The sequence below is a fragment of the Ochotona curzoniae genome, unplaced genomic scaffold (genome assembly GCF_017591425.1).
Source record: "Ochotona curzoniae isolate NIBS_2020 unplaced genomic scaffold, NIBS_Ocur_1.0 contig_832, whole genome shotgun sequence".
Taxonomy (NCBI): domain Eukaryota; kingdom Metazoa; phylum Chordata; class Mammalia; order Lagomorpha; family Ochotonidae; genus Ochotona; species Ochotona curzoniae.
The window spans coordinates 4,276,898-4,303,716 of NW_024466580.1; the positions used below are offsets into that span (position 1 = coordinate 4,276,898).

Below are 26,819 nucleotides of genomic sequence, written 5' to 3' on the forward strand. Positions count from 1 at the left end.
TGTATCTTTTCATTCCATTTCCTATCAGCCTTTTGCAGCATTGTTGTATCTTAAATCGGAAAATAAAAATCAAGAGGGGGGCATGGTTTGGGAGGTGTGGGTGACCAGGGATGGGAGAGGTGGGTAACCCAGGTGTGAGTGACCAGGTGTGGGTGACCAGGGGTGGGAGATGTGGGTGACCAGGGGTGGGTGACCAGGTGTGGGAGGTGTGGGTAACCAAGCATGGGTAAGCAGGAGTGGGAGGCAAGATCATTCCTCCAGGGCCTCAGGACACAGCCACTCAGTGCACGCTGGGCAGATGGGCATTGTAACACCCCAGCCTTGTACCTGCATGGGCAAGTGTGAGCTTACACATGCATAAACACACATATGTGCTACGGCTTCACCCAAGGCAAAGCCAGCTCCTTATCGCCTCCTCTCCTCCTCCAGGCCTGGGCAGCTGCATCCCTACCCACACTTCCGCCTGCCTGTGCACCTGCTCACCAGCGCGCCTGGCTCCTGGGCTCCCCAACTGTGGATGAGAGCAGCTAAACACAGCCCCGTGCTTGCCTGCAGACAACATGGGACACCTTGACCCACTCGGCCCTACTCAGAGGCTAATCCTGGGGGGAGGTTATCTGGCTGTTTGTTTCTGCAATGGAACTGGAAGAAGCAGAGCCCCTTAACCCCAGCAAAAAAACGACCAAGAACACTAAAAAGAAATAAAACGCTTTACTCACACACACAAATATACACACTGAAGCGTACCCTGGGAGCTGGCCGAGCGATTCCAACCTCAGACCCAGCCGTGGTGTGGTCCTGGGCCCTCCGGGCCTGCATGTCCTGCAGCCACCACTGCTGCGCTAACGCCGGCGCGCCTGCTCCCCAGGGACACAGGAAGCCCGTGTGTGCCACGGGCCCTCAGCCCTTGTCCCCGTCGGCCGCGACCACTGCTGCGTGTCCCAGCCCCACTCCGGAGCCGAGGGAGCAGAGGAGAGGCTCCAGGTGCCGGTGGAATCCTGGGTTCTGGAGGCCCTGGGGAGGCAGTGGGCACCTTTGGCCGCAGCCGTTGCTGGGCGTGTTCTCATGGCTGGTAGATGGCTCCTGACCTTACACCCCAGTCTGCTCTTTGATCCAGGCCCGAAACAGAGAGAGCCTTGTGTACACGCCGGGCTTGTTGCGCTGAGCGCAGCCTTCTCCCCAGCTCACCACGCCGGCCTGGAAGATCCGCCCATCCGCCTCCACACTGGACAGGGGGCCGCCGGAGTCGCCCTGGACAGAGACAGGCCGGCGTGAGCCACAGCCCCGCACCAGCCCCGCTCCAGCCCCGCTCGGCCCTCCCAGGCTCCCGCACACACCTGGCAGGCGTCCACGCCCCCGCTGAGGAAGCCCACGCACATCATGCGCGGTGTGATTTGCTGCGGCATGAGGTCCTCGCAGGTGGTCTGGTTGATAATACGGATCTCCCCCTTCTGCAGGATCAGAGCGCCGCTGCCTGGGTTGGAGATGGGTTAGTCGGGGGGGAGTCGGCTGTGACCAGGGTCAGGCAACTCCCTGAAGTCACTTCACTAAGCAGAAAACGCTGGAAACCACCCAGACCCCTGGCAAGTGGCTGTGGTAGGCCTGCTGGGCTTAAGCCTTTAGCCCACGGTCACTTGGGAAGGAAAGCAGAGAACCAGGCCTCATCACAGAGGCCACACTCCTGTGACTCCACCCCAGTACCAGCTCTGTGCAGGTGAGGCTGGACCCGCAAGAGGTTGTATGCACGGCGGTTCTGTACGCAGGTTGAGAGCAAGGCACTGGGGCCGGGGCCGACACTCACCCCCTTCCTCCGTGTGTCCCCAGCCTGTGACCCAAATGGCCTTGCCAGCAGGGAAGACGTGCGAAGTGTCAGGCAGACAGATGGGCCGCACCGTGGTGCTGTACTCGGCCGGCTTCTCCAGCTCCAGCAGCGCGAGGTCGTAGTCGAAGGTGAAGTCATTGAAGGACGGGTGGACGATGATGCGCTTGAGCCGGTGCTCCTGCACCCCAGGGGCGCTCCGCTTGCTCTGGTCATGCAGACCCAGGAAGGCTATCCACTGGGCCGGGTCTGAGTACCTGCGAGGGGCCAGAGTGGGGAGCGCCAGTGTGAGCCCGTGCAAGGACACAAGCACACGGTCAGCGCACAGGACAGGACAGGACAAGCACAGGACAGCGCACACGGTCCCGCATGGAGTGTCCACAGAGCCCACCACAGGGCATGCCACCAGCAGCTGCTAGCCCGAGGGACAATGGCTCTCACATGGACCTGACCCTGAGCTACAGACAGACCCCTCCCCTTTCATTAATACATCTTTGCCTAATTGCCAAAAAGTACATAGGGTAGGAATCAGCTATCACAGAAGCATCTGTTGGCGGCCCAAAGGGGCAATGAGCTTCCTCCACTAAGTGTGTTTGTTTTTGTTGTTAGGCATGGAATAGCTGGAGCCACTCTGAAATGGTGTCCTGTTACTAGAGGACAGAACATAGGAGAACAGCCCCCCAACACCCTGTGGCTGGGAGCTATGGAATGGGATCGGAGGAGTCTTACAAGTCAGCCCCAAAGTAAGGCCACCTCAGGAACATTCAGGACTTGGCTCCCAACGAATCATCTCCATGGGGAGCAGCCGAGTCTCCGGGAAGAAATGGCTCATTTCAGGCCTGGAGCGAGGACCACGAGAAGCCGCAGGCGGCCGTGCGTAGGACACCAGCGTCACGCTGGCCGCAGCCAACTCGTGAATGGCTCCAATAGAAGGCCAGGGCGGTCCCATGTAATTGTGGAGCAGAGGCAAAGGTTTGGCATGAGGTGTTCACCCTAGCAATCTCTTCTGTTGCACTTGCAACCTTTTTGTAGGCTGGGAAAAATTTTTTTTTCTAATTGCAGAAAATGCACATGGCCAACCAAAGCATGGTGATCAGTTTCATTTCCTCTGACCTCTCAGGGAGCTCAGGAAGCCGCTGAACTATCTGTGTCCAGCACCTGCTCACTCCGGCAGCGACTCAGCGCCATCACTGTCAGAACATTACATCCAGGACAATACTGTGGTGCAGCAGGTAAAGCTGACACCTATGACACCAACATCCCATACGGGCACCAGTTCAAGTCCTGGCTGTTCCACTTCCAACCCAGCTCCCTGCTGATGTCCCTGGGAAAGCAGCGGAGGATGGCCCAAGTGCTTGGGCCCCTGCACCCATGTACGAGGCTCCAGTGAAATTCCTGGCTCCTGACTTTGACTTGGCCATAGCAACCACTTGGGGAGTGAACCAGCAGATGGAAGATCTCTCTCTTGTTCTCTACCCCTCTCTCTGTAACTCTTTCAAACTTTTTTTAAAAAGGAAAGAAAAATTATATCCTAAAAACTTCTATGTCAGATCCCTTTTGCCTGATTCTATGGTCCCAAATCATTCCCACGTCTGAGCAAGCCTAGTTACTACCCTGACCAGGCAACCGCACCTGCCATGAAGGAGCCTTCCATTTCACATCTTCCTGTCAAGTATGTCATCTCTAGCCCAGCCATTTACTTACTCTGGGACTACTGGGTACCAATATGGTCCAGCAAACCAGGAAAAGAATGAAGAGTGCAGGATGGGAAGAGGGGAGAGGCGGTGGGAAGCAAAGCATCAGAAACCAGAACGTGAAACCAAATGGGGCCTGGAGAGCCGAATCCTGCAGGTGACTGAGAAGGTAGCAAGTCCCGGCAGCCTCCACAGCTGAACGGGGAGAAGGGGGAGAACGGGAGAGAAGAGAGGGAGGATGGCCAGATGGGCCCAGGGGACACGGCTGTGCTGGGCCTGTGACAGAGCTGCTGTGTGAACCTGCAGCAGGCTGCTATGACCAGACTTATGGAAGGCCACGGTGCTGAGAAGGACAGAGACCGGTAGCTAGTGGTTCAGCTGACCAAGCCAGAGCAGGCCATGGATGCTTCTGGGAGGCTCGGGGACAGGGACATGGTGATCAGAGGACGTGGCGTGGCAGCGGGACTGTCACCCTAGACCTCGCCAGCTGCATTCCCTGTACCCTCCTGCCGGCAGGGGGCGTCCCTTCCCTAACACCGCGAGGACACTGTGGGACTGTCATGGCCTCAGCTCCCAGGTGTGCCAGGCTCACCCGTCTGCCACCACTGCGAGACACGCAGCAAAGACATAACCATGGCCACCCATGCCAACACTCGGAGAGTTGAAGACACACATGGAGTGTCTCTCCTGGGCTGACTCATGGAGTCATTTTATCCCCTAAGCCGCCCTGCCAGGGAGGGCCACCCACTTTGACAGCAGGTCACAGGCAGAGATCCGCCCTTGCCCAAAGCCACAGAGCTAACAGGGCCGTGGCCACAAAGGACACCGCACATTCACACTCCTACCACGGCATTAGACCAGGGCCACAGCTCTGAGCACAGACGACTCCGAAATGTGTTCCGAAGCAGGTTCCTCTCTGCGTGCACAACAATCCCTTCACCTGCCAAGTCTGAGCCACATGGCCTGGCAGAGACGCCCCCTCCTTTCCACAGTTTTCACATCCCTGCTCACCCCTCTTGCCCCTCGGGCATCATTTTAAGCCCTGCACACTGGCCTTGGCGCAGTTCTGGCTAGCACTTACTGTGTGTATGTGCCAAGCATGTGTCACATAGGCAGCACCTTGTGGGAGGGACGTATGGCCTGGCAGCTGGGGCACCAGTTGAGAAGACACCTGCACCCGGGCTGGGATGCTCCACTTCTCAATGACTCGAGCTTCCTACCGGGGAACACCTAGCAGGTGACAGCTGGGGTGGCGGGGTTCCTGCACCCCACAAGGGAGACCTGGATTGAGTTTCTGGCCCTCAGGCCATGGCCAGTTCAGGCACTGGGCTGTCAACCAACAGATGGGCACGCTCAGTCTCTTTCTTTGCTTCTCAAATAAATAAATGCAAAATAAATACAATTTTTTTAAAAACCTCAAATTTGTTAAGGAAAATGCAATTAACAGTGAGTCCTTAAAAAAAAGGAGAGGGGCCCGGCGCGGTGGCGCAAGTGGTTAAGGTCCTCGCCTTGCATGCCCGGGATCCCATATGAGCGCCGGTTCTATCCCGGCAGCCCCGCTTCCCTTCCAGCTCCCTGCCTGTGGTCCGGGAAAGCAGTTGAGGACGGCCCAAGGCTTTGGGACCCTGCACCCGCGTGGGAGACCTGGAAGAGGCTCCTGGCTTCGGATTGGCATAGTATCGGCCATTGCGCTCACTTGGGGAGTGAATCATCAAATGGAAGATCTTCCTCTCCGTCTCTCCTCCTCTCTGTATATCTGCCTTTCCAATAAAAAAAATAAAAATAAAAATAAATCTTTAAAAAAAAAAAAGGAGAGGGGGAGAGGGAGAATGGAGGAGGGAGGGAATATCATATTCTTAGAACTGCATCTACAAACTATTTGACTCTATTAAAATCTAATTTAAAATGCTTTTTTGAAAGGCAAGTTTACTTTGTTGCAAACATTTTAAAGCCCTTGTGCAGCTTTTTTTCACAATAGGCATTTTCCCTGAAGTTTCTGAAGACTTCCTCATCCGTGCATGTGCCTGTGACATGTCCTCTCTCCCACCTAGGGCAAGTCCATGAGTACAGGGACCAAATCCCCGAAGAATAACAGTGGATATTGGACATGTTCACTGCACTGTTGACTGGCAGGAGACAGACTGGCAACCAGCAGGAAGACATGAGAACTGTTGAAGTTAAGAGGAAGCAGTGAGTGGAAGGATGCGGGCATCTGTCCTGGCTACTGTGGGGCCTGAAACAGCAACACTGCAGTGACAATGGCAAAACTCGCAGCTGGACCCTGCCCAAGTGCTGTCCCCGGGGAGGACTCCTGGGCGATGCCAGGGCCGGGGAAACAGGGGCAGAACACATTTTGGAGTCATCCGTGCTCAGAGCTGTGGTCCAGTGCCGGTCTAATGCTGTGGCAGGAGCGAGGTTGCTGGAGCGCCCCTTGTGGTCACAGCCCTATACAAACGGAGCCAGTGCATCTGCCAGAGAGCTCAGGAAAGACCCCAGAAGAAGCCAGCTTCAGAGAACCCTGGATAGGGCCTGGCGCAGTAGCCTAGTGGCCAAAATCCTCACCTTGATTGCGCCAGGATCCCATATGGGAGCCAGTTCTAATCCCGGCAGCCCCACCTCCCATCCAGCTCCCTGCTGGTGGCCTGGGAAAGCAGTCGAGGGCGGCCCAAAGCCTTGGGACCCTGCACCCCCATGGGAGACCAAGAAGAGGCCCCTGACTCCTGGCTTCAGACCAGCACACCACCGGCCATTGCGACCACTTGGGGAGTGAATCACCAGACAGAAGATCTTCCTCTCTATCTTTCCTCCTCTCTGTACATCTGCCTTTCCAATAAAAATAAATAATTTTTTATAAGTGATTCCCGAACCCAATGAACTGCATGTGAAATAGGGTCTTAAAAAAAAAAAAAAAGAATCCTGGAGAGGGGGACGTCTTAGACCATTTCAGCAACAAGTACACAGCATGACATTGGATCAAAGCCCAAAACATAAAATAAATGCATGCATCGCTACCAACAGATACATAACTGAGTAAATGGGAGGGAAGGGCTAACTCTTCTATGTAGAAGTATCCGGCATTTACTCACACACAGGGATAAGCGTATGGTGGAGAAACCCAGCAGGCAGCCTGCTAACTCAGGGACAGAGGGCCAGCCACATCAGCAGTGGTCAGCACGCTCTCCTGCTGACCTACAGATAGGAGGTCACTCCCAACGCCAGGGTAAGTGGCCAACAAGTCATCAGACCTGCCCAACCAGAGAACATTCCACAGCACACAGCGTATGGCACAGCACGTTTTCGCTGGGATCCCTTGTGAGCACTGATTTGAGTCCCAGACGTTCCACTTCCAATGCACATCAGGCCTGCTAACATGCCTGGGACAGCAGCAGGAGATGGCCCGCGTCCTTGGACTCTGCCACCCACTCGGGAGTCTCGGGCTCCTGGCTTGGCTAGAGCAGCCATCTGGAGAATGAACCAAGGGCTGCAAAATAACTTTAACTCTTTCTCGGTATAACTCAGCCTTTCAAATAAATACAATAACATCTTAAAAAAAAAAAAAAAAAGGACCATCAGGGTAAAGAATGAGGAAGTGGCTAGGGAGCAGAGGACACGGGGAGGAGGGCCAGGAAGTGCCGCAGGTGCTTAGTGAGCACTAGCGGGCCACGGTTGGTCTCCTAGCAACGACAAACACACAGGTGTTGGCAGGAGCCACGCTGGGTGAGGACTTTATGGGAAGCCTGCGCTACAAAATAAAAATCGACTTGAAAAATTCCTAAGGGGCAGGTGTTCGGCTTGGTGGTTAGAATGCTAATGAAAATGCCCATAAGCCCTCTGGCTGCCGAGTGGGGCTTCCGGGCAGTCTCCGGAAGGCAGCAGCAAGGGCCCAAGTACTTGAGTGTCCACTAGCCACGCGGAGATGTGGATTGTATCCTCAGCTCCTGGCTTCAGCCCAGCACAGCTCTTTCCTGGCTGTTGCCGGTTTGTGGTAAGCTTAAGTAAGTTCCCATCACTCCAAAGAGAAAGCAAATCATTGGTCACTTCAGTTGAGTCAATCAAATTGAGAATGAAAGCACGGCTGCTCTAGGGCTGGAGCCAGCTGCGCAAGGCCAGACCAGGGATGGTGAGGCACACTCCACTGCCCCTGGCTGTGCCCATGATGGGCACATCACGTACACTGACCCCATCATGTACACCTCTCTGCCAGGCTCAGCCTCTGTACTCTTGCCTCCTCTCTGCTGGGGCCCTGGCTCTCATCCACCTCCCCCTCCTTGGTGGTCTAATCCTACTGGCCCAGCAGGCAGCTGGCAGAAGGGCAAGTGCCTCCTGGAAATCACCCTCCCACTGCAGTACCCAATCTTTAGAACAAGCTGTCACCTGGATTTTTCTCTTCGGACCGTGGGTCACGAACTAAGACACATTCAGCCACAGTCCCACACTGTGTCACCTGCTCCTCCGGTTTCACGGACACGGGCCCCTACAGCCCTGGTCCTGGGACGCCACCATGCCCTTGCTCCTGGCCTTGAGGCTGCCTGTGTCAGAGGCTTTGAGTGCCTACCATGCATCAGGCACAGTGTTGAGACTGAAGAACCCTGACACCATCAGTGAGGAGCCCAAGGCCCAGGAAGTGTAGGGGACTTGCTCAAGGTCACCTGCAAGCTGGGGCTGGACCACGAATCCAAGGCATGTCCTTAAGCATCCCACGGAGCTGCACGGTACAATGACAGTCTGCATGGCTTCCAGCACCCGCATGCTCAGACCCCGACCCCCACTTCTGAGTCATTCAATCCTGAGCCAATGACCTCACGTCTCTGGAGACACCATCAGACCTGCCAAGCTTGTCAGAGGCTTTGGGGAGGCAGAGTGTGTCTGACCCACAGTGACACCTCCACCGCCCTGGCTGGAGGCTCCCAGACACAGGGGCCTGCAAGGAGGGGCTCCTGCTAGCCCCCATCCAGTGACTCACTTGAATCCTTTGTCGTCGATATAGCAGTGAGCAGCAGAGACCAGCCAGTTGGGAGAGATGAGGGACGCTCCGCACACGTGGCCCTGGCCCACGACATGGAGGCTCACCTGCCAGGGCCACTCGCCTTCATCCGCATCTGTGCCCCCCACGACCCGGGCCTGTCTGGAGAATGACCGCAGCCCACAGTCTGCAGAGGGAACAGTGAACCCAAAGCAGTGAGTCCAGTAAGGGCATCAGGTGTGGTGAGGCCCCCCCATGGGGCAGTGACCTACACAGCAGCACTGGAGCAGCTGTAGCCTGAGGAACACCCCACCCCCTCAACAAGCATCATCGAGCTTCATAGAATCCCCCCACCCAACTTCCACTGGGACCCTGACTCTCGAGCCTGCTCCAAATGCAAGGCTGCCCTCACCGTGCCTCCCCCTGTCATGCACAGCAGTGACTCCAGGGCCTCTGGACACCTGCTGGTCTAGGCTGGTTGTGGGTTTCATTTGCCGGGATTCCTGGCTGAATGCTCGAGGGCACAGCTCCCAGAGGGACGGGACAGTGGGCACCATGCAATGCAGAACAACTGCACAGGCTGTGCCACAGCCCGCAAGGGTAAAACCCCACCTTGGGCGTGGGCAAGAGCAAGGGTCCTTTCTCCTCCAGGCCACGAGGCCCACAGAGCAGAGGCCATCCTGGCCCCCAGACGCCTGTGCAGGCTGCCTGGGCCATTCTCCAGGACCAGAGCCAGTCCATGGGCAGTGCCTTTGTGCCAAGTGGCAGAGTCCCTCTGTGCCAGGCAGCAGCAACCTCTCGCCTAGAGCCGTGTGAAGGAGGTGCCGGATAGCTTCCTTCCCCTGGGTGCACTCTCGCTTGGGGCACCCTGCTCACCGCAGTTCTTCTCATCTGAGCCGTCGCTGCAGTCGTTCTGGCCGTCACACTCGGGGTTGCCCTTGTTTACACAAAGGCCGTTCTGGCAGCGGTAGGTGTGTGCAGTGCACGTGACAACACTCACTACAGAAGGAGGGCGACATGGGAGAGGCAGTCAGCCGCGGGGATGCCACACAACATCACAGCCCTCACCCAGGCCTCTCCTTCCCTCCCACACCCCTGTGCACCAGCCTTACTGCCTGTTCAGAGCCCTGGGTCCTCTGCAGGTGAGTGCACCCAAGATTGCCCGCCCAAGGTCCACCTCCACACACACACACACACACACACACACACAGCACCAGGCCTCACCACTGTCGCACGAGGCCTCATCGGACCCATCCCCACAGTTGTCCTTCCCGTCACACTGCTGCTTCTGTGGGAGGCACTTGCCATTGTTGCACTTGAAGGTCTCAGCTGGGCAGCCTAAGAAGGTACAAAGTCTAAGCCATGCGTGGGGGAGGCCCAGCAATCTGCCTGCCCACCCACATGCCAGCTCGCCCGGGGCACTCACTGCACTGCAGCTCATCGCTGTTGTCCCCACAGTCATTCACGGTGTCGCATACCCAGTAGAGGGGCTTGCAGAATGAATTCTTGCATGTGAACTGGTGCGTGGCGTTGCATTCTGCAGCGGCAGGGCAAGGGGCACGGATCAGCTGTGCAAGATGAGCACTCGGCTTCCCCACGGAAGTCCAGGCAATCACAGAGTGAGGGTGGCAGGCGGCTGCTTCACAAGTTAACCTCAGCATATCTGAAACCCCCAACGGCCTCATCGGCGTGGGGCGGGGGCTATAGGACACAGCGACGGCAGCGGGCTCCCCGCAGACTCCCAACTCACTGCAGTTGAGCTCATCACTGTGGTCAGCACAGTCAGCCCAGCCGTCACAGCGCAGTTCTTTCTGGATGCACCGCCCGGTTTTGCACATGAACTTGCCAGGACAGGCTGCAAGACACAGGGCAAGGCTGAAATGCACAGCCCCCACCCCCACGTCTCCCTTAGGAACCAACTTCACAGCTCTCCCCTCAAGACCCTCCAAACACACACACGCAGTAGAGTCTGACAGGCGTGACGCCCACTGAAACAGTGGCCAAGGGAGGCCCTACAGCCACAGCAGCCAGTGTAGGAATGTTCTATGATACAGGGCTGACATAAAAAATTAGTGCATCTCTGGCTGAACTGTTGCTCACACACACAGCCAGCCATGTTCTGCTGTGCCTCAAAGGGATACTGTTAACAGCCAAGGTGCTAAAAGGTTACACAGAAGGCACTGGAATGTAGAAGCGAGGGGACAGGTGGCCTGCGGAACTCAGGGCAGGAGGTTTTTGAGGGTCGAGCTCCTGCCATCTGGGATGGGATCCCAGCAGAGGGGCATGCTCTGGGCTAGAGGTTGCCCACAGCAGGATGCTGCTTATCTTATACATAGATAGATAGATAGATAGATAGATAGATAGATAGATAGATAGATAGATAGATAGATTTACTTCTTTATTTCAGAGACATAGAAACAGATAAGAGACAACTCCCATCCTCCCGTCGGCTCCAGGCTCCCTCCCTACTGGAGCCAGGAACTCAGCTCTCGGTCTTCCTATGAGTGGCAGGACTCCATCACCTCAGCCTTCCCCCAGGGTTTGCACTGGCAGGAAGCTGACCCAGGAGTAGCTAAACATGGACCCCAGGCACTCTGATGGGAATGCAGGCCAACTGCCAGGCTCAATACCTGCCCCTTGGCCTTGTACAACAGGTGCATTTAAGGCAGCGTTTCCACTCCCCCCCGCCGGCATCTTGCCAAGAAAGCTAAAAGAATGACAAGCATCTTAAATTCCCTGGCTTCTCAGGATCACACAGTGCCATGCATTTAAGATGCAGAACAGATGCTGGGTGCCCACAGGCACTCTCCCCAGGCCCTCGCTCCCCGGCATTATCCACTCACGGTCAAGGGAGTCATAGGAGACATATTCAGCTAAGAAGCCTGCGTCGGTGTAGGACTGATCCGAGTGGAAGTGGACGGTGAGCTTGTTGCTGTTCCCGGCAACGACAAACTGGGCCCTCTCCCCGCAGTACCTGGTCCAGGCAGGGGTGGCAGGGGAAGCACAGGGTGAGGGGAGACAGCTCGGAGCCAGAGGAATTGGGGGTGGGGGAACAAGGGATCCTTCCTCCTCCCCAGCCCACGTGCCCAAGGGCTCACTTCTCCCCATTGATCTCCACATAGTCCTTGGGGCATTCTCCCAGTGGCACGTTGGGCTCCAGCAGGAGGAAGACTTTGAAGACCACCTTCACGTTTCGGTTGTTGGGCACCTGCGCGGAGATGAGAGGAGGCAGAGGGCTTGCTGGGTTTTTTTTCCACTGTCCTGAACCCAAGGCTGTCACCCAGCAAGTCAGGGCAAGCACTCCAGGAGGGAAAGACACTGCATAAGTGCCCCTTCTCCTCAAGGAGAAGTTTCGGGGTCTCGTGATCCCAGCTTCCTGCTGCAACAGACCCTGGGAGGAGGCACGATGGCCCAAGTGACTGAGCTCCTATCACTCCAGCTGCTGGCGTGGACTGAGCTCCCGGCTCCCGACTTCAGACTGACCCAGTTCAGCTTTCGCAGGCATTTGGGAAGGAAAACAAACCTTAGGTGCATGTTTGTATATACAAACTACCTCTTAAAAATATGCCCGTCAGGGGCCCGGCGGCGTGGCCTAGCGGCTAAAGTCCTCGCCTTGCACATGCCAGGATCCCATATGGGAGCCAGTTCTAATCCCGGCAGCTCCACTTCCCATCCAGCTCCCTGCTTGTAGCCTGGGAAAGCAGTCAAGGACAGCCCGAAAACTTGGGACCATGCACCTGCATGGGAGACTTGGAGGAAGTTCCTGGCTCCTGGCTCCAGATCGGTGCAGCACTGGCTATTGCGCTCACTTGGGGAGTGAATCATTGGACGAAAGATCTTCCTCTCTGTCTCTCCTCCTCTCTGTGTATCTGACTTTGTAATAAAAATAAATAAATCTTTAAAAAAAAAAAACATGCCTGTCAGAATTATTTTTACAATACTAGTCAGAATCTTTTTTTTTCTCCCAAAGGCCACTAGGAGATGTATAACATCATTCATGGGCAGTACAAAATTACCAACTTAAACATGAGTCTGCTACAGATGTGCTTGAGTCCTGCCTGCAGTTGCCTTGGCACGGCCAGACCCAGAGATCCTCTGGGAGCCTCAGAAGCCTGCAGGCGTGTGGCTGCCCACCCCTGCCACGAATCTGCACAACCTCAGTACATGGTCTCTTTCCTTAACCTTTATGTCAAGAACTTCCTGACGCCTTTTCACTTCACAGAAGCATTTTACGGCTTCTTGCTGGCTGACCCCATTGCCGGCATCACCATTCCTGTGCTTAGGGGCCACTGTTCAAGCAAAGTAAGATGGCCTGTCCACTGACAACTGGGATGCCACAGCAGTCGATCTGATAACCCAGATAACAAGCGAGGGAATGACGGCCTGGGAGCACCTGTGATGTGGACAGCCAGAAGAAAGGACGGTGCACACAAGGTGGAGGAATCCACCATGGGGGAGAGTCAGGGGAGGGGTGGGGGGAATCCCAGTGCCTATAAAACTGTGTCACATAATGCAATGTGTAATTAATTAAATTTTTAAAAAAAAAAAAGGTCAGTGCACATCCCAGGAGAGCACAAGCATTACATGCAAGACTTATGAACAGTGTATTTCTAGAATTTTCCACTTCATGTTTTCATATAAGCATTGGGCCATGGGTAAAGGAAACTGCAGAAAGCAAAGCCTCACATAAGAGGGAAGCATCACTGCAGGAGACTGGAACTTTCTGCTGGTGTTTCCTGAGAAAGAGCAGAGCCACAGCCGCCTGTCTAGGGGCAGCAGTGGGCACAACTCTCCTGGACGCTGCCACTCAGTGGTGCCCTTTGCATCACACACATTCTCTGGTTTCACCCTAACCACACTTTAATGTGCAGACACCTCTGCCCTCCTCACTCTGCCTGGGAGCAGGCAGAGCCAGACAGGGGCAGGCTAGCAACCACAAGCTGCTTGGTCTATCACTGACCCAGGAACCAGGGCTAAGTCTGGTCCACTGTCGGTCCAACAGGTAGACCTTGGCCTTTCAGCGCATTGATGGGTAATCTCCCAGGCTGTGCATCAGCGGTGCTGGAGTGTCAACCTCTCACCCCACCCTCTTCCCCAACATATACACTCACTGTGGCTCCTACCTCGATGTTCCACGTGCAATCCATGTTGGGTGGGTAGTGGCCCGGGTAGTAGGGGCTGCTGAATGTCCCTTCGGCTCCCTGTAAGAAGCCCCCACAGCCTGAAAGGAGAGGCACAAGAAACAGTTGAGGATCAGGGGCTTGCTTAGCCAAGTGGACAGGTGGAGGAGCTCAGAGGAGCAGGGCAAGCCTACAGATCCTGAAGATGGCCTTGAGAGGGGCTCAGTGTTAGGCCCTGTTGCTCCTGCTTCCAAACTCTGGGGCTGCCCTGGGCACATGCCCTCCCACAGGCTGCCCTGTCCCTTCCTTACTGGTCATCTTGGGCAGCTGGAAGAAGGTAGCCTCAAAGCCGGGGTGGCGCCGTTCGGTGTTGGTGATGAGCGTGACAAGCAGAACGTTCTGGGAGGAGAGGAAGGTCAGGTTGTAGGAGGGAGGATAGGTGCCACACAGCCTGTGGGGGCAGAGGGACGGTGAGTTAGGGACATGGGCATAGCCCAACACGACACAGCACCCTGAGCAGGCGGGCTCAGGGACCTCTCTGGCCCAGGGTCCTGCCACACAAGAACAGTGGTGAGTGGGAGAGACCCTCAGGGGAGTCCTTCCCTGCATACAAGGTGATAAGATTCAGGGATACAAATCTGTGCTCCAATGACAAGTCCTTCAAAACCTTGCATGCCTACAGGGGACTCATGCATGGACGCTGCAAAGCAACACAAGCAGTAGCAGTAACAGCTATCTCCTATGAGCCAGGGCACAGTGCTTCCAGCCAGCAAACTCACACGCTCCAGAACTCTGAAGCAGACACAATTATCTGCAAGGCACGGAGGGTTTCCATGACTTTCCCAGCACTCCCTGGTTAATAAGGGGCATGGCCAGGATTCCAGCTCAAGCTCTCCAGTCCCATCATTCCATAACCTCTCTCGTCCTGCCCTAAAACAAAGAGGTACTAGGCACAGCAGCGAAGTTGCCACTTAGCTGCCCACATGGCATCATGGCTTTGATTTGTGGCTCTTCTACTTCCAACCCAGCTTTCTGCTAACAGGCTCCCGGGCAGAGCAGCCTCCTGGGGCCCTGCAACCCATGTGGGAGGTCTGAATGGGCTTCCAGGGTCCCAACTTTGACCCCAGCCCAGCTTGGGCTTCTGTAGGCACCTGGGGAGGAAACCAGAGGATGGGGAGCTGATTCACTCATTCTCTCACTATCTAAGAAAAAAAATACAGGCTCATTGATTTAGAAAAATCATCATAATATATTTTTCAAAAGCAGGTAACAAAGCTGTATATACAGCATAATTCTGCTTCTAAATCTACTTACATACGCACATGTTCACAGCCAAAAAATGGGGACAATACACATCAGAATCTAACAGTGGTTATTTCTATATAATCAATTGACCAGTAACTTTCATTTGTTGATTATCACCTTTTCCTGGATTTCTTTGTTGAACAATTAATCAATTAGAGATAGAAAAGGGTGATTAGACTTAAGCCATGGCTGCTAAGCTATAGCAACAGATGGCCCTCTCTTATTTTTGGCCCACATCTTGGACTATTATTAATCACAAACTGTCCGCCCACCTCATTTCTGCAGGCAGTCAATCTAGGACCTAGCCCACTACATCACATAGTGGAGAAGCCATTCCCCACTACCACCTGGCAAACATCTCCATTCTGATCTGGGGACATCCCCCACACCTCCCACCTGTTCAGCTGGTGTACCAATCACACACCACCTCTCTCAGGACCTCCCACACAGCCCCCAAGCTCCCCTGGGCTGATGTCCAGGCCAGGGAGCAGGCAGCTCCTGTGATCCGGAGGCCACTGAAGCCACCCAAACTGGCAAGTCCCAAGCCATTCATCTGCCTGGGTTTGCCTGGAAAGGTCTGCCACAGCACAGCTCTTGCCTCCACTTCTCCCCTACTCCTGCCCACTGACCAGTGCTGGGGGCTCTCTGTGTGGGCCTGCATGCCATGTCTTGCCCTCCCTCTGTAGAGAACTGTGAGTCATGAACCAACTCTTCAAGGACAGTCAGCTCCCAAACCGTTGGCCTCGTTACACCTGTTTAATAATCAAGCCTGGTTTATAGCGGTAGGCTGTGCCTTTGCCCAGGCAGGGACAGCAAACGCTGCCTCCCTCCTCACGCTGGCTTTTCATCTCAAGTCAGTGAGCCTGCCTCACCCCAGCTAAGGCTGAAAACCCACGACCCCCGTGCTACACTGGAGCTCTGCTGAGGCCTGCCGCACCCTGCCTCCTCGCCCGGCAGTCTGCCACTGGCCCGTGGCCAAATCACGATGTGCATCCATCCACTCCCTGGGGTACTCACCGCACCAGGGCATGGGGTTCCACGGGGCTCAGGGTGTTATACACCATGACCATGTCGCTGCCACGTTCGTCGCACGATGCGACGTCAAAGCTGCGGAAGGTGAGGCTCAGCACCAGGTCGGCGTCACCCCGCAGGGTCCACTGGCAGCGGGCGCGAGCCGGGTAGGGGCTGTTGGGGAAGCCAGGCGTGGTGAAGCGTGTCAGCTCCCCACCGCGGGCATGCAACGCAAAGCTGCAGCTATCTGTGCAGGGGACAGAAAGGAGGGCGTGGGAGTGGGGGGCGGGATGGGCGGAGCAGGGTGAGTAACCCAGAGATCCAAGGGGCTGTACCCCCTCCCCCACCCAGGATAGCCTACGCCTGGGGGAGATCACCACAGGGCTTCCCAGGGGGCGAGGACACTCTGGAGGATCTTCCCTCCTCTCCCGCAACAGAGGGTAGGGGGCATGACACTTACTGTCCTGCGTTGCTTTCACTGTCCTGGGGTCAGTGGCTGAGGGAGGACAAGAGAGAGAACATGACTGATGCGACCTCCTGCCCTTATATCTGCTTCCCTAGCATTCCAAGGCAGGTCCCAGCCCACTAAGGGGCTCTGTCCCAGCATCGCCCAAGCGCGCCACAGTCAGGCCCCACTTTTGAAGGTCACCCCGTCCCGGACTCACGGAAGGCCACCACCGAGGTCATCACAAAGGAGCTCAGGGACCGCGCGCGAGGCGGCAGCGTGACCACGTGCTCCTCTGCCATGGTGCGCTCCGCGTCTTCCACCAGGTGCTGTGGGAGGCTGAACTTGGACCAGTAGTAGGCGATGACGCTGCCCTCGCTGGGGAGACAGCGGCCGCTTGAATCCGTGCCCACCCATCTCCTTTACCCACCTCCCGGGGCTCTCTCCCTCACTTGTCCACCCCTTCCAAGGCCCTCATTCTGTTCTGTCACCCTCCCAACCACTCAGCCACACATCTTGCCCCTGGACCCACTTTCCCCAGCAACAGCCCTAACTGTTGAACTGGCCTTGGAGACTGGCACACGGGACAAAATGAGAATTCACCCTGGGTTCTGCAAGCCACAAGCAGCTTCAGTGTTATGTCCCACACACTACACCACCCACCATCCCTCCCGATCCTCTCCCAGACCCCCAAGCACACTCACCTAAAGGCGGTCACGGCTGACTCCTTGTGGTAGGGACCCAGGGATGGGAAGCCACTGTACAACAGCGTCAGCTGAGGATTGGGGGGACAAGACTCGCAGCAGCCCAGACAGCAGTAGGGAGCCCTCCCCTCTGGGAAGCTGGGTGGGGGGTGTCAGAGCAGACATGGTGGGTGGCACTCACCGCTTCCTTCACCTTGCTGGCCAAGTTCATAAACTCAGTGGAGTTGGAGTTCTCATAGGCATCCACAAAGTTCTCATTTGTGATCCTCAGATAGCCGTTGAAGACCTTATGTACCCTCACCTCCCGATCTAGCAAGACCAGGGAGCAATCAGGGGAAGGGCCACAAGTCCACCTGCCTGCCCCCATCACAGCCGCCCTGGTCTCCCAGGGACAACGGGAGGAGGTAGAGAGGGGCCGATGCACCTGCTGGGACGAGCTCCTCCTCACCTGCCCCTCAACCTTGTCCCTTTCCCTCCCTCAGGCTCAACCAGGGAGGCCCCTACGTGTGCCCCCAGAGGGAGAAAGGCAGCCAGTCCTGCTGTACTCACACTGGAAGTGCCACACCAGCAAGCCAGCCAGGAGTGACAGCAGGAGGAAGCTGACCAGCACAGCTACCACCACCAGCCAGCGCCTCGGGCCGCGCTTCTCCACCTTCTTGGCATTGTTGACAGGCAGGAACTCCACACCTTCCTCAAAGCCATTCATGTTCTGAGCAAAGAGAGGCACCCGGATCAGCAAACCACATCACCACAGCGTGCCACACCAATTCCCCCAGGACGGGGGCACCCTGTGACATCCGACTTGGAGGGCAAGCTCAGAGCATGGTGAACCATGCAGCCCAGAGTGCTGACCCAAGACGTGAGCCCCGCATCCTGCTAAGGCAAGAGATGAAAGCAATCATGAAGCGCTCAGGAACCGGTAGTTTACAGTGAAACGAAGGGCTGTGTAGTCTTCCAATGCGTCTTCCACGGGGTAGGGGACAAGAACCCAGCCCAAGGCCGGGATGGGCATGCAGTGCTTCCAGGCAGATTTTGTAGCGTGGCCCCTGCCTCGTGCGAACACAACCCCTGCAGATTCAGTCCACCTCACTGGGCATGCGGGCTGGCAGCAAGGGAACAGCACACACCCTAGCCAGGCATCCTGCCCTGCCAGAGTTTAGCCTGCCCACAGGGAAAAGGCACAGACCCACTCAGCTCTAAAATGCCCCACTGCACAAAGCCCTCTGCTTTCAACCTTGGGCACCCCTATCCAGGGTCTCCTGGTGAGAGGAGCAGGCCAGATGCCTGCTGGAACCCACACCCGTAGCACAGCTTCCTGGGGTCCTTCCCTCCACACACAGAGGGTGCAGATCGGGGATCACAGCACCCCGAGACAGACAGTAGCCTTTTTTCCCCCTATGTCTTGATTTGTCTCAAGTACCTATTTCTCTCAAGATTCTCCTTCCACGTATTTGTGACCTTAATATCAGACAGAAACATGCAGAGAGAGACGAGCACATAAGTTGCTTTCAAACTACTTATTTTAGGATTCGCATGCATATTTCCAGGTAAAATGTCAATACCATTCTCTCTCAATTCCTTTCAGAGTATCATCAACAGGGTCCAGCATGACAGCTCCGTGGCTAAAATCTTTGCCTTGAAAGTGCCAGGATCCCATATGGGCACCGGTTCGTGTCCCAGCTGCTCCACTTCCCATCCAGCTCCCTGCTTGAGGCCTTGGGCTTCTTCTTACTACATACTCTAATATTGTTTTAAGATTTATTTATTTTTATTGAATTTTACAGAGAGAAGGAGAGACAGAAGCAAGTCGATCTTCTACCCACTGGTTTATGTTCCAAATGGTTGCCACAGCCAGAGATGGGCCAGTCTGAAACCAGGAGCCAGGCGTCTCCTCTAGCCCTCCCACAGGAGTACAGAGCCCCAAGGACTTAGGCCATCCTCCTCTGCTTTCTGAAGAACCTTCCTCCCTCCTTTAGCAGGGAGCTGAATCAGAAGTGGAGCAGCCAGGGCTCAAACCAGTGCCTATATGGGAAGCCAGCATCACAGGCGGAGGCTTAACCTGCGGCTGCCGGCCCCTTCATCATCTCCATCTTCCATAGTACCTCAGCCCAGTTCTTTACAACATCATCAAGGATATATCAAAAAGATATTCCCAAGAGCCACAGTGGGGCTCCTTACATTCAAATTCAAATCTTTTTTTTTTTAAGATTTTTTCTTTTTAATTGAAAAGTAAGATATGCAGAGAGAAAGAGAGAGAACCATCTTCCATCTGATGATTCACTCCCCAAGTCATCACAACGGACGGAGGCTGAGCCAATCCAAAGCCAGGAGCCCAGAATCTCTTCCAGATCTCCCCTGCGGGTGCAGGGTCCCAAGGCTTTGGGCCGTGCTCTGCTGCCTTTCCAGGCCACAAGCAGGGAGCTGGATGGGAAGCGGAGCTGCCGGGATTAGAATCCGTGCCCATATGGGATCTTGGCGCAAACCAGACAAGGATTTTAGCTGCTAAGCTACCGTGCCGGGCCCCAAATTCAAATCTTCAAATTCACAGGGCTCAGTGAATGAGAGATGGCTGAAAATGCAAACATAATTTAAAACAGCATGAAGTCTGTTTTGTGTTTAATTGCCATCTATTTACTTTTTTGGTAAAATGTCTTAAAATATTTTTACTAGTGTGTTTGTTTCCTATTATTGAGTTTTCAGTTTTTTGCATATTCTGAATACAAATCTTTTACGGGATATGAATACACTTTACAAACATCTCCTCAGTGACTTCCAAAGAGTACAATTTTTAAGTTTTTCTTTAATGAATTGTGATTTGGAGTTGTATCTAAAAAATGTTTGCATAATTCAAGACAATAAAAACGTTCCCTATATTTCTAGGCTTTTACATTTGGGTCCTTGATCTATTTTGTAGTTTTATTTTCTTTCGTTTTAATATGGTGCAAAATATGAATGAAAGTTCTTTTGTTTATTGCATATGTGTTTTGCATATCTGACAGCTCCACAGTCATTTGCAAATCAGACTGTCCTCTACTAAATTGCTTTTGTAACTCTGCCAAAGTCAGCTGTCCATATACATGGGTCCATTTCCAGACTTTACTCTGTCCCAACATTCTATTTCTATGCTATTACCACACTGTCTTTCCTATTGTAGCACCAAAAGTATAGGAAAAAAAAAAAGTCATGAATTGATTCAATTTAGCAAGATTGCAAGATACAAGGCAAACATACAAAAATCAAGTGTGCATATATTTCTACATGCTATATACAAAAAAATCTAAAACACACCATTTACAATAGTGTCAAAAATGGAGTACTTAGGAATAAATCTGACAAAAGATGTACAAGGCGCACACACTGAAAGATACAAAACATGACTGAAATGTGAAGCACCGCAGAAACCCATCGACGTGTCACATCTGTGCGGCAGAACACTCACTCCTGTTACAAAATCCACTCAAACTCACCTCTAAGTTAATGCAATCTTGAGCCAAAGCTTTGCAGGTGTTTTGTAGAAACTAATCAGTTTGTACAAATGACTTCAAAACTCATATTGGAAATGCAAAGAACCTGAACAGGAAGAACAAAATTGGGCGAATCGCAGATAAAACTATTGGTTTAATTTCAAAAGTCACCCATTTTGGAGTCGCTGCTGTGAGGCAGCAGTTTAAGCCTCCACTCGGAGCATGGGTTACCATTTTGCATGCCAGCTGTGACTCCTGGACAGACAAGGGAAGGCGGCTGAGGTGTTTGGGTCCTTGCCCATCCACGTGGAAGACCAAGATGAAGCTCTGGGCTCCTGGCTTTGGCCTGCTCTGCCCTGGCCATTGTGGCCACATGGGAGTGAGCCAGCAGATGGAAGCTCTCTCTTTTTCTCTCCCCTCCCACTCTCTAACTTTGCCTTTCAAGTAAATCTTTCAAAAACTAAAATAAAGGAAGAAAGTCATACATTTTATTTACAAGCAGACATTTCTTCTCATCTGAATGAACTGCCTCCTTGGCTCTTCAGAAGCCAGCTGGCTTTTTCTTCAGTTACCCTTGGACTTAACTTTGCCTTTTCCTTCAGGCTTTGTAGGTTTCTTTCACTGTTTGACAGTCCCTGGCTGTCTGGTCATAGTTAAGAATGAAAAAATACACAAAGACTTCAAAGACATTTAGCCAGGGTCTCTGAGCAGACTGTAAGAATGCGTATATTTGTGTAATAAACATGATGTTTGCAGCGTGATTTCTCAACTCCTTCCTTACTTGATCCTTTGCAAGCACACCTGACAGCACCCAGCTTGAAAACCACTCACTCCATCCCGACTCTGCGCACTGCCCGGTGGGACCAGCTGCCAGAGCTCGGGTGCAAGTGCGAATTCTGGTACTCCACTCGCCCAGACATGCCAGCCAAGCAGTTAAATAGCCTGCCTCCTTTCACTACCCTCACTCATGGCTCCATTTTCAGACACAGAACAGCTCCTCCTTCCTAACTGTGACTTTGCTGGGAGAGAAAGCGAGGCTGGGAGTCGGTTTAGCAGTGAAGCTTGAGACAGTAGCCCAGCTCTGCCCACTCCTGAACTGGGCTTCAGGCAACAAGGGCTCGGCCCCGGAAGCCCACGCCGATGGGGCGGGGAGGAAGGAGACAAACCAGTTCTGGGGAGCGTGGGAGCGGGAGGGTCTCCCATCCACTCTGGTTTTATTGCGCTCATAATCCTGTGTGTCTGCCCCAAAGCCGAGGGACGAGGAAGTGTGCCTGTGCTGGGTTAGCCTCTCTGTCTCTCCTTCTCAAAAGTAAACAAGCTTGCAGGTGGACACACAAAACACAGCACTGCAAAGCCAGGTGTTTGGTTACCACTGGCAAGGCCAGGGGCCACTAATTGTCCTGACCTCCTCCCATAGGCTTGTTCCCAGCTAGAGGCCCACCAAACAGGAAGGCACAAAGTCACTCGGATAGAATAGGGACTGACTTCCAGGAGGACACACAGGAACAAAGTGTAAGGCAGGGCCCTGCATGGTAGCCTAGCAGCTAAGGTCCTTGCTTTGAACGTGCCTGGGATCCCATGTAGGCGCCGGTTCTAATCCCGGCCGCTCCACTTCCCATCCAGTTCCCTGCTTGTGGCCTGGAAAAGCAGTCGAGGATAACCCAAAGCCTTGGGACCCTGCACCTGTGTGGGAGACCCGGAGGAAGCTCCTGCCTCCTGGCTTCAGATTGGCTCAGCTCCAGCACTTGCAGTCACTTGGGGAACTGCGTTCTTGGGGAATGAATCATCAGATGGAAGATTTTCCTCTCTGTCTCTCCTCTCTGTATATCTGACTTTCCAATAAAAAAATAAAATAAATCTTTAAAAAAAAAAAGTGCAAGGTAGGCAGGCACAGAGTAATAACTCTTGGAGGGTGTGGGAAGACCTGGAAGGGGAACTGAAGGCGCAGGTGGTGGCAACACGCTCAGATTACAGATCACTGCCATATCCAGACAACTTCCCAGATGGTAGAAGAAAGAGAGAAAATCGGAAACCAGGGAGAATGCAGAAGCCCCTAGCCACATCACAGTTTCTATTGTCTTAAGTACACTCATGCAGATCGCACATCTCCTCCCCACGGCCTTACAGAAGGCCACACCCACATGACTGATGATGCAGTAAGAGTCCTTGCGGCCATCCCATGCCCAGAAATTCACCAAGGCTCAACGCTAAAGGCTGAGCAAACCAAGCTCTCGCCAAGGGAACCAAAGCTCCTCCCACTGACAGGGATCCCCTTCCGGTTCTGCAAGCACACACCAATAGACCCACCACCGGATACCCACTCTCCTGGGCCTGTGAACCCACCAGCTTCGCGACAGGAAACCCAGAGTGGGAACTTAGCCAGTGGTGGCCTGCAGCATGAGTCTGGTTCGAGAAGTGCAGCTGGAAAAGGCCTCAACATTGATAACTGCAAAATGCTACCAGCCACCGGCATAGCCACACAGGATTCTGACCCAAGCTGATGCAATCTTCACGCCAGACCCCTTTTATTTCCTGACTCTTCTTCCTCTGGCTAAGGCTGGGCATGGTCTGCTAGGAAGGCAGAAAAATGAAACCTGGGAGGGGCTGTGCAGGACAGTCACGTAGCGACTGGTAAGCTGCTCCCCACGCGGGGCATCAAGGTCAACGAGCAGAGGGGAAGTGGCTGGCTGTCACAGGTGTATGGTTCAGGCCTGGATTCACCTGTCACTGCCCACTTTTGCCGATACGTGGCAGGTGCTCCTTCACGAGCAGTGACTCAGTACCCACTCATTACATGGGACACATGTCAGTTTCATGACCTCATCAAGCACAGCCGGGGTCATGAGAACTGCAAAACATCCTCGTGATTGTTCAGGCGGGAAGGGAAAGTACAGGCTGAGCACCCCCAGTTTCTGTCTGTCTGGCTCTAGTTAGCACCTGGCCAGTCTCAGAAGCAGAATGACGCCCCAAATCAACACTACGTGACAGAGGAGTCACAAAACATTAAAAGGACCCGTCTCGCCCACCAGGGCTCACTGCAGGTCCACGCCAGACTCCGCCCTCCCTGTCACCAACCCAGGGCAACTAAGTTCTCAAGAGGCCAGATCCTTAGATCTCACAGAGGCTCTGACACCTGCGGAGCATACCACCAGCATTTCCTACCCATCTGGTAGAAAAAGTTAGCAGTACGAAATAAACTGAGGAGCCGGTGTTATGGCACAGTGCGTTAAACCACTGCCTGCGACACAGGCGTCTCACATATGCACTGGTTTGAATCCCAGCTAATCCACTTCCAATCTGGCTCACTGCTAATGTTTCTGGGAAAAGTAGCAGAAGATGGCAAGTGGCTGGTCTCCTGCCACCTACACGGGAGACCTGGCTGAAACTCCAGGTTCCTAGCTTTGGCCTGGCCCAACCCTGGACATTATGGTTATCTGAGAAGTGAATCAGCAGGTGAAAGATCTTTTTCTCTTTCACTGTTTCCCACCCCTCACACTCTGTAACTCTTTCAAAGTAAATCAATAAATCTTCAAAAACAAAGACGTAAACAAATTAAGGGGCTGGTATTAACACAGCAAGTTAAGCTGCCACCTACAATGCCGGCATCCCATTTTGGAGTAACGGTTGACGTCTCCCAGCAGCTCTGCTTCCAATCCAATTCCCTGGAATAGCAACAGATAATGGCCCACATGCATAGACCCGTGCCACTCACATTGGGTAGAGTTCCAGGCTTCACCCTGGACCAACCTGGCTATTGTGCCCCTTGGAGAGTGAACCAGCAGATACAAGATTTCCCCCTCTCTTCTCTTTCAAATAATTACATCTTTTAAAAATATGAACAAAACTGAAGCAAACGCAGTGTTTAATCAGCACCCAGACTCCCAAGCCCCCTCCGCGAAAAGTCGCATCTCAGTGAGGAGGCCTGGCATCTGGGAGTTTTACGCAAGCGTCCTGGGTTACTTAGGAACGGGAAAGGTGAGAAGCTCCACTTACCATTTCCAGGAGGCCGTGGGCGGGCTCACTCCCATCCATCACCAGCCAGAAACTGGCGCTAGGAGACTCAGCAGGTCTATTTTAAGCGGCTCATAAATGCAAGATATCAGCATGCAGCTCCACACTGGGATCCTCCCATTCCCCACCGGGTTGTCACTGCACACACACACACACACACACACACACACACACACACACACATACACACACACATTGGCTCCGCATCGGGATCCTCCCACTCCCCACCAGGTTGTTGCCACACACACACACACACACACACACACACAGGCTCCGCCCAGGGATTGGCCAGCTGGCTGGGAGTCCACTGCCTGCGGCTGTGGGGCCCAAAGAAGGAGTCAGGCCCTGGGAGAACAGAAAGCTGAGCTCAGCCAGCAGCTTCCACTAAAGGAAGTGAACCAAGGGCCCACTGCCTGCCGAACCTGGGGAAAGTCCCCCAGGGCCTGACTCAACTGGCCGCGGGCACTTTGTTCAACACCCAGAATCCAGAGGCTTCTCGGTTATCGCCAGCTTCCTGCAGGGTTTCAGTCTCATTCAGTCCCCACATGCCAGCACAGTTCTGGGTACTGCCCACCCAGCTGTGAACACTCTCCAGGAAGCAGGCACAAAGAGCTGCAGCCTGGGGTCCCAACACAAATCTCTCCTCTCCAGAGACCGCCCCTGAGCCACTGGGAAAAATACCACCCATTGTGCCTCTGTTTCCCCTCTCCAGGTGGGTTAGCAGCCCCTCTTGGCTTTCCAGGCAGAGCTGGGGGGAGACATGATTAGCTGATTCCTGCTAATGACAGGGGCCTACCCACGGCCTCCTCTCACTCCATTTATCCATCCAGAGGCCCCTAGCCACCTACCCATCCACCCAAAGTCGGGCAGCCTCATTCACCTGTCTGGACTGGAAGGGCAGCTGGAACTGAAGCTCCCAACACTCAAACAAAGCACAAAACCAAGGCCATGTCTCGTCTCCCTGTGGCACAGTGGGTTAAGCCATAGCTTGGAATACCTGGATCCTACATTGGAGTGCCTGATTCCAGTCCTGACTGCTCCACACCTCCAATCCAGCTTTCTGCCTGGGCCCCTGGGAGGCAGCAGGTGATGGGCCCAAGTTCTTGGGTTTCTGCATCCCACATGAGAGTCCGGTGGAGTCCAGCTCCAGGACTCCTGCCCCAACCCTGGCTGTTGCCAGCTTTTAGGATGGGAACCTGAGCAGATGGAAGATCTCTCTTTTTTTCTCCCTCTACATCACTCTACCTCTCACATAAATAAATCTTCTTGAATGGCGTTTTATGGGACAGGTGTTACTTCATAGCAGTTAGACTGCCGCTTGTGACACTGGCATTCCATATGAAAACCAGCTCTAGTTCCAGCTGTTAAGCTTCTAATCTAGCTCCCTGCTAACTGTACCTGGGAAGACAGCGAAATAGAACCCGAACATGTGGGCTCCATGTGTCCACCCACATGGCAGACCCAGATGGAGCTCCCGGCTTCAGCCTGGCCCTGCCCTGGCCCTTGCAGTCATTTGGGATGAGAGCCAGTGAACAAGTAAATTAAAAAGATGTTTTGGGCCTGGCACTATGGTGGAGGGGTTGTAACAGCTACTACAATGCACCGCATCCATGTGGACACTGATTCAGTCCTGACCGCTCCGTCTGCAATCCAGCTCTCTGCTTAGGCCTGGGAAAACCAGAGGTTGGGCCCCGGTGCCCATGTTGGAAACCTGGGAAGGGCTCCTGGTTCCAGATCAGCCCAGCTACAGCTTTTGTGGCCATTTGGGGAGTGACACAGTTAGATGGAAGATCTTTGTGTGTGTGTGTGTGTGTGTGTGTGTGTGTGTGTGTGTGTGTGTGCATGTGTGTCCTTCTGTCTCTCTCAGTAACTCTGCCTTTCAAATAAATAAATATTTTTAAAAAGGAGGGGGGGTTGGGTATGGCGCAGTAGCCTAGTGTCTAAAGGACCCTACACTCACGTGGGAGACTAGGAAGAAGCTCCTGGCTTTGGATCAGCACAGCATCGGCCATTGCAGATCAGCGGACAGAAGATCTTCCTCTCTGTCTCTCCTCCTCTCAGTATATCTGACTTTCCAGTAAAAATAAATAAATCTTTAAAAAAAGAAAGCTAATTAGATAGATAGATAGATAGATAGATAGATAGATAGATAGATAGATAGATAGAGAGAGAGAGAGATAGAGAGAAAGAGAGGGGGAGGGTTGGGTCTGGCACAATGGCCCAGTGGCTAAATCCTCACCTTTTAAGCACTGGTATCCCATATGGGCACCAGTTCATGTCCTA

The 26,819-nt window shown here is 53.9% G+C and overlaps 1 protein-coding gene across 1 annotated transcript in view; it reads right to left on the reverse strand.

Annotated features, from left to right (window-relative positions):
• Positions 1–687: 687 nt before the first annotated feature.
• Positions 688–26,819, reverse strand: part of ST14 (ST14 transmembrane serine protease matriptase) — a 37,558-nt gene continuing 11,426 nt past the window's right edge. The window contains exons 2-19 of the mRNA XM_040992640.1: positions 17,611–17,770; positions 17,243–17,370; positions 17,062–17,132; positions 16,578–16,735; positions 16,373–16,408; positions 15,919–16,159; positions 13,908–14,047; positions 13,600–13,697; positions 11,575–11,684; positions 11,320–11,450; positions 10,227–10,331; positions 9,903–10,013; positions 9,701–9,814; positions 9,353–9,475; positions 8,477–8,663; positions 1,802–2,076; positions 1,338–1,474; positions 688–1,251 (exon numbers count right to left, since the gene is read on the reverse strand). Coding sequence (XP_040848574.1) covers positions 1,090–1,251; positions 1,338–1,474; positions 1,802–2,076; positions 8,477–8,663; positions 9,353–9,475; positions 9,701–9,814; positions 9,903–10,013; positions 10,227–10,331; positions 11,320–11,450; positions 11,575–11,684; positions 13,600–13,697; positions 13,908–14,047; positions 15,919–16,159; positions 16,373–16,408; positions 16,578–16,735; positions 17,062–17,132; positions 17,243–17,370; positions 17,611–17,770 — 2,487 coding nt within the window. The 3' untranslated portion in view covers positions 688–1,089. The remainder of the gene's footprint in view (positions 1,252–1,337; positions 1,475–1,801; positions 2,077–8,476; positions 8,664–9,352; positions 9,476–9,700; positions 9,815–9,902; positions 10,014–10,226; positions 10,332–11,319; positions 11,451–11,574; positions 11,685–13,599; positions 13,698–13,907; positions 14,048–15,918; positions 16,160–16,372; positions 16,409–16,577; positions 16,736–17,061; positions 17,133–17,242; positions 17,371–17,610; positions 17,771–26,819) is intronic.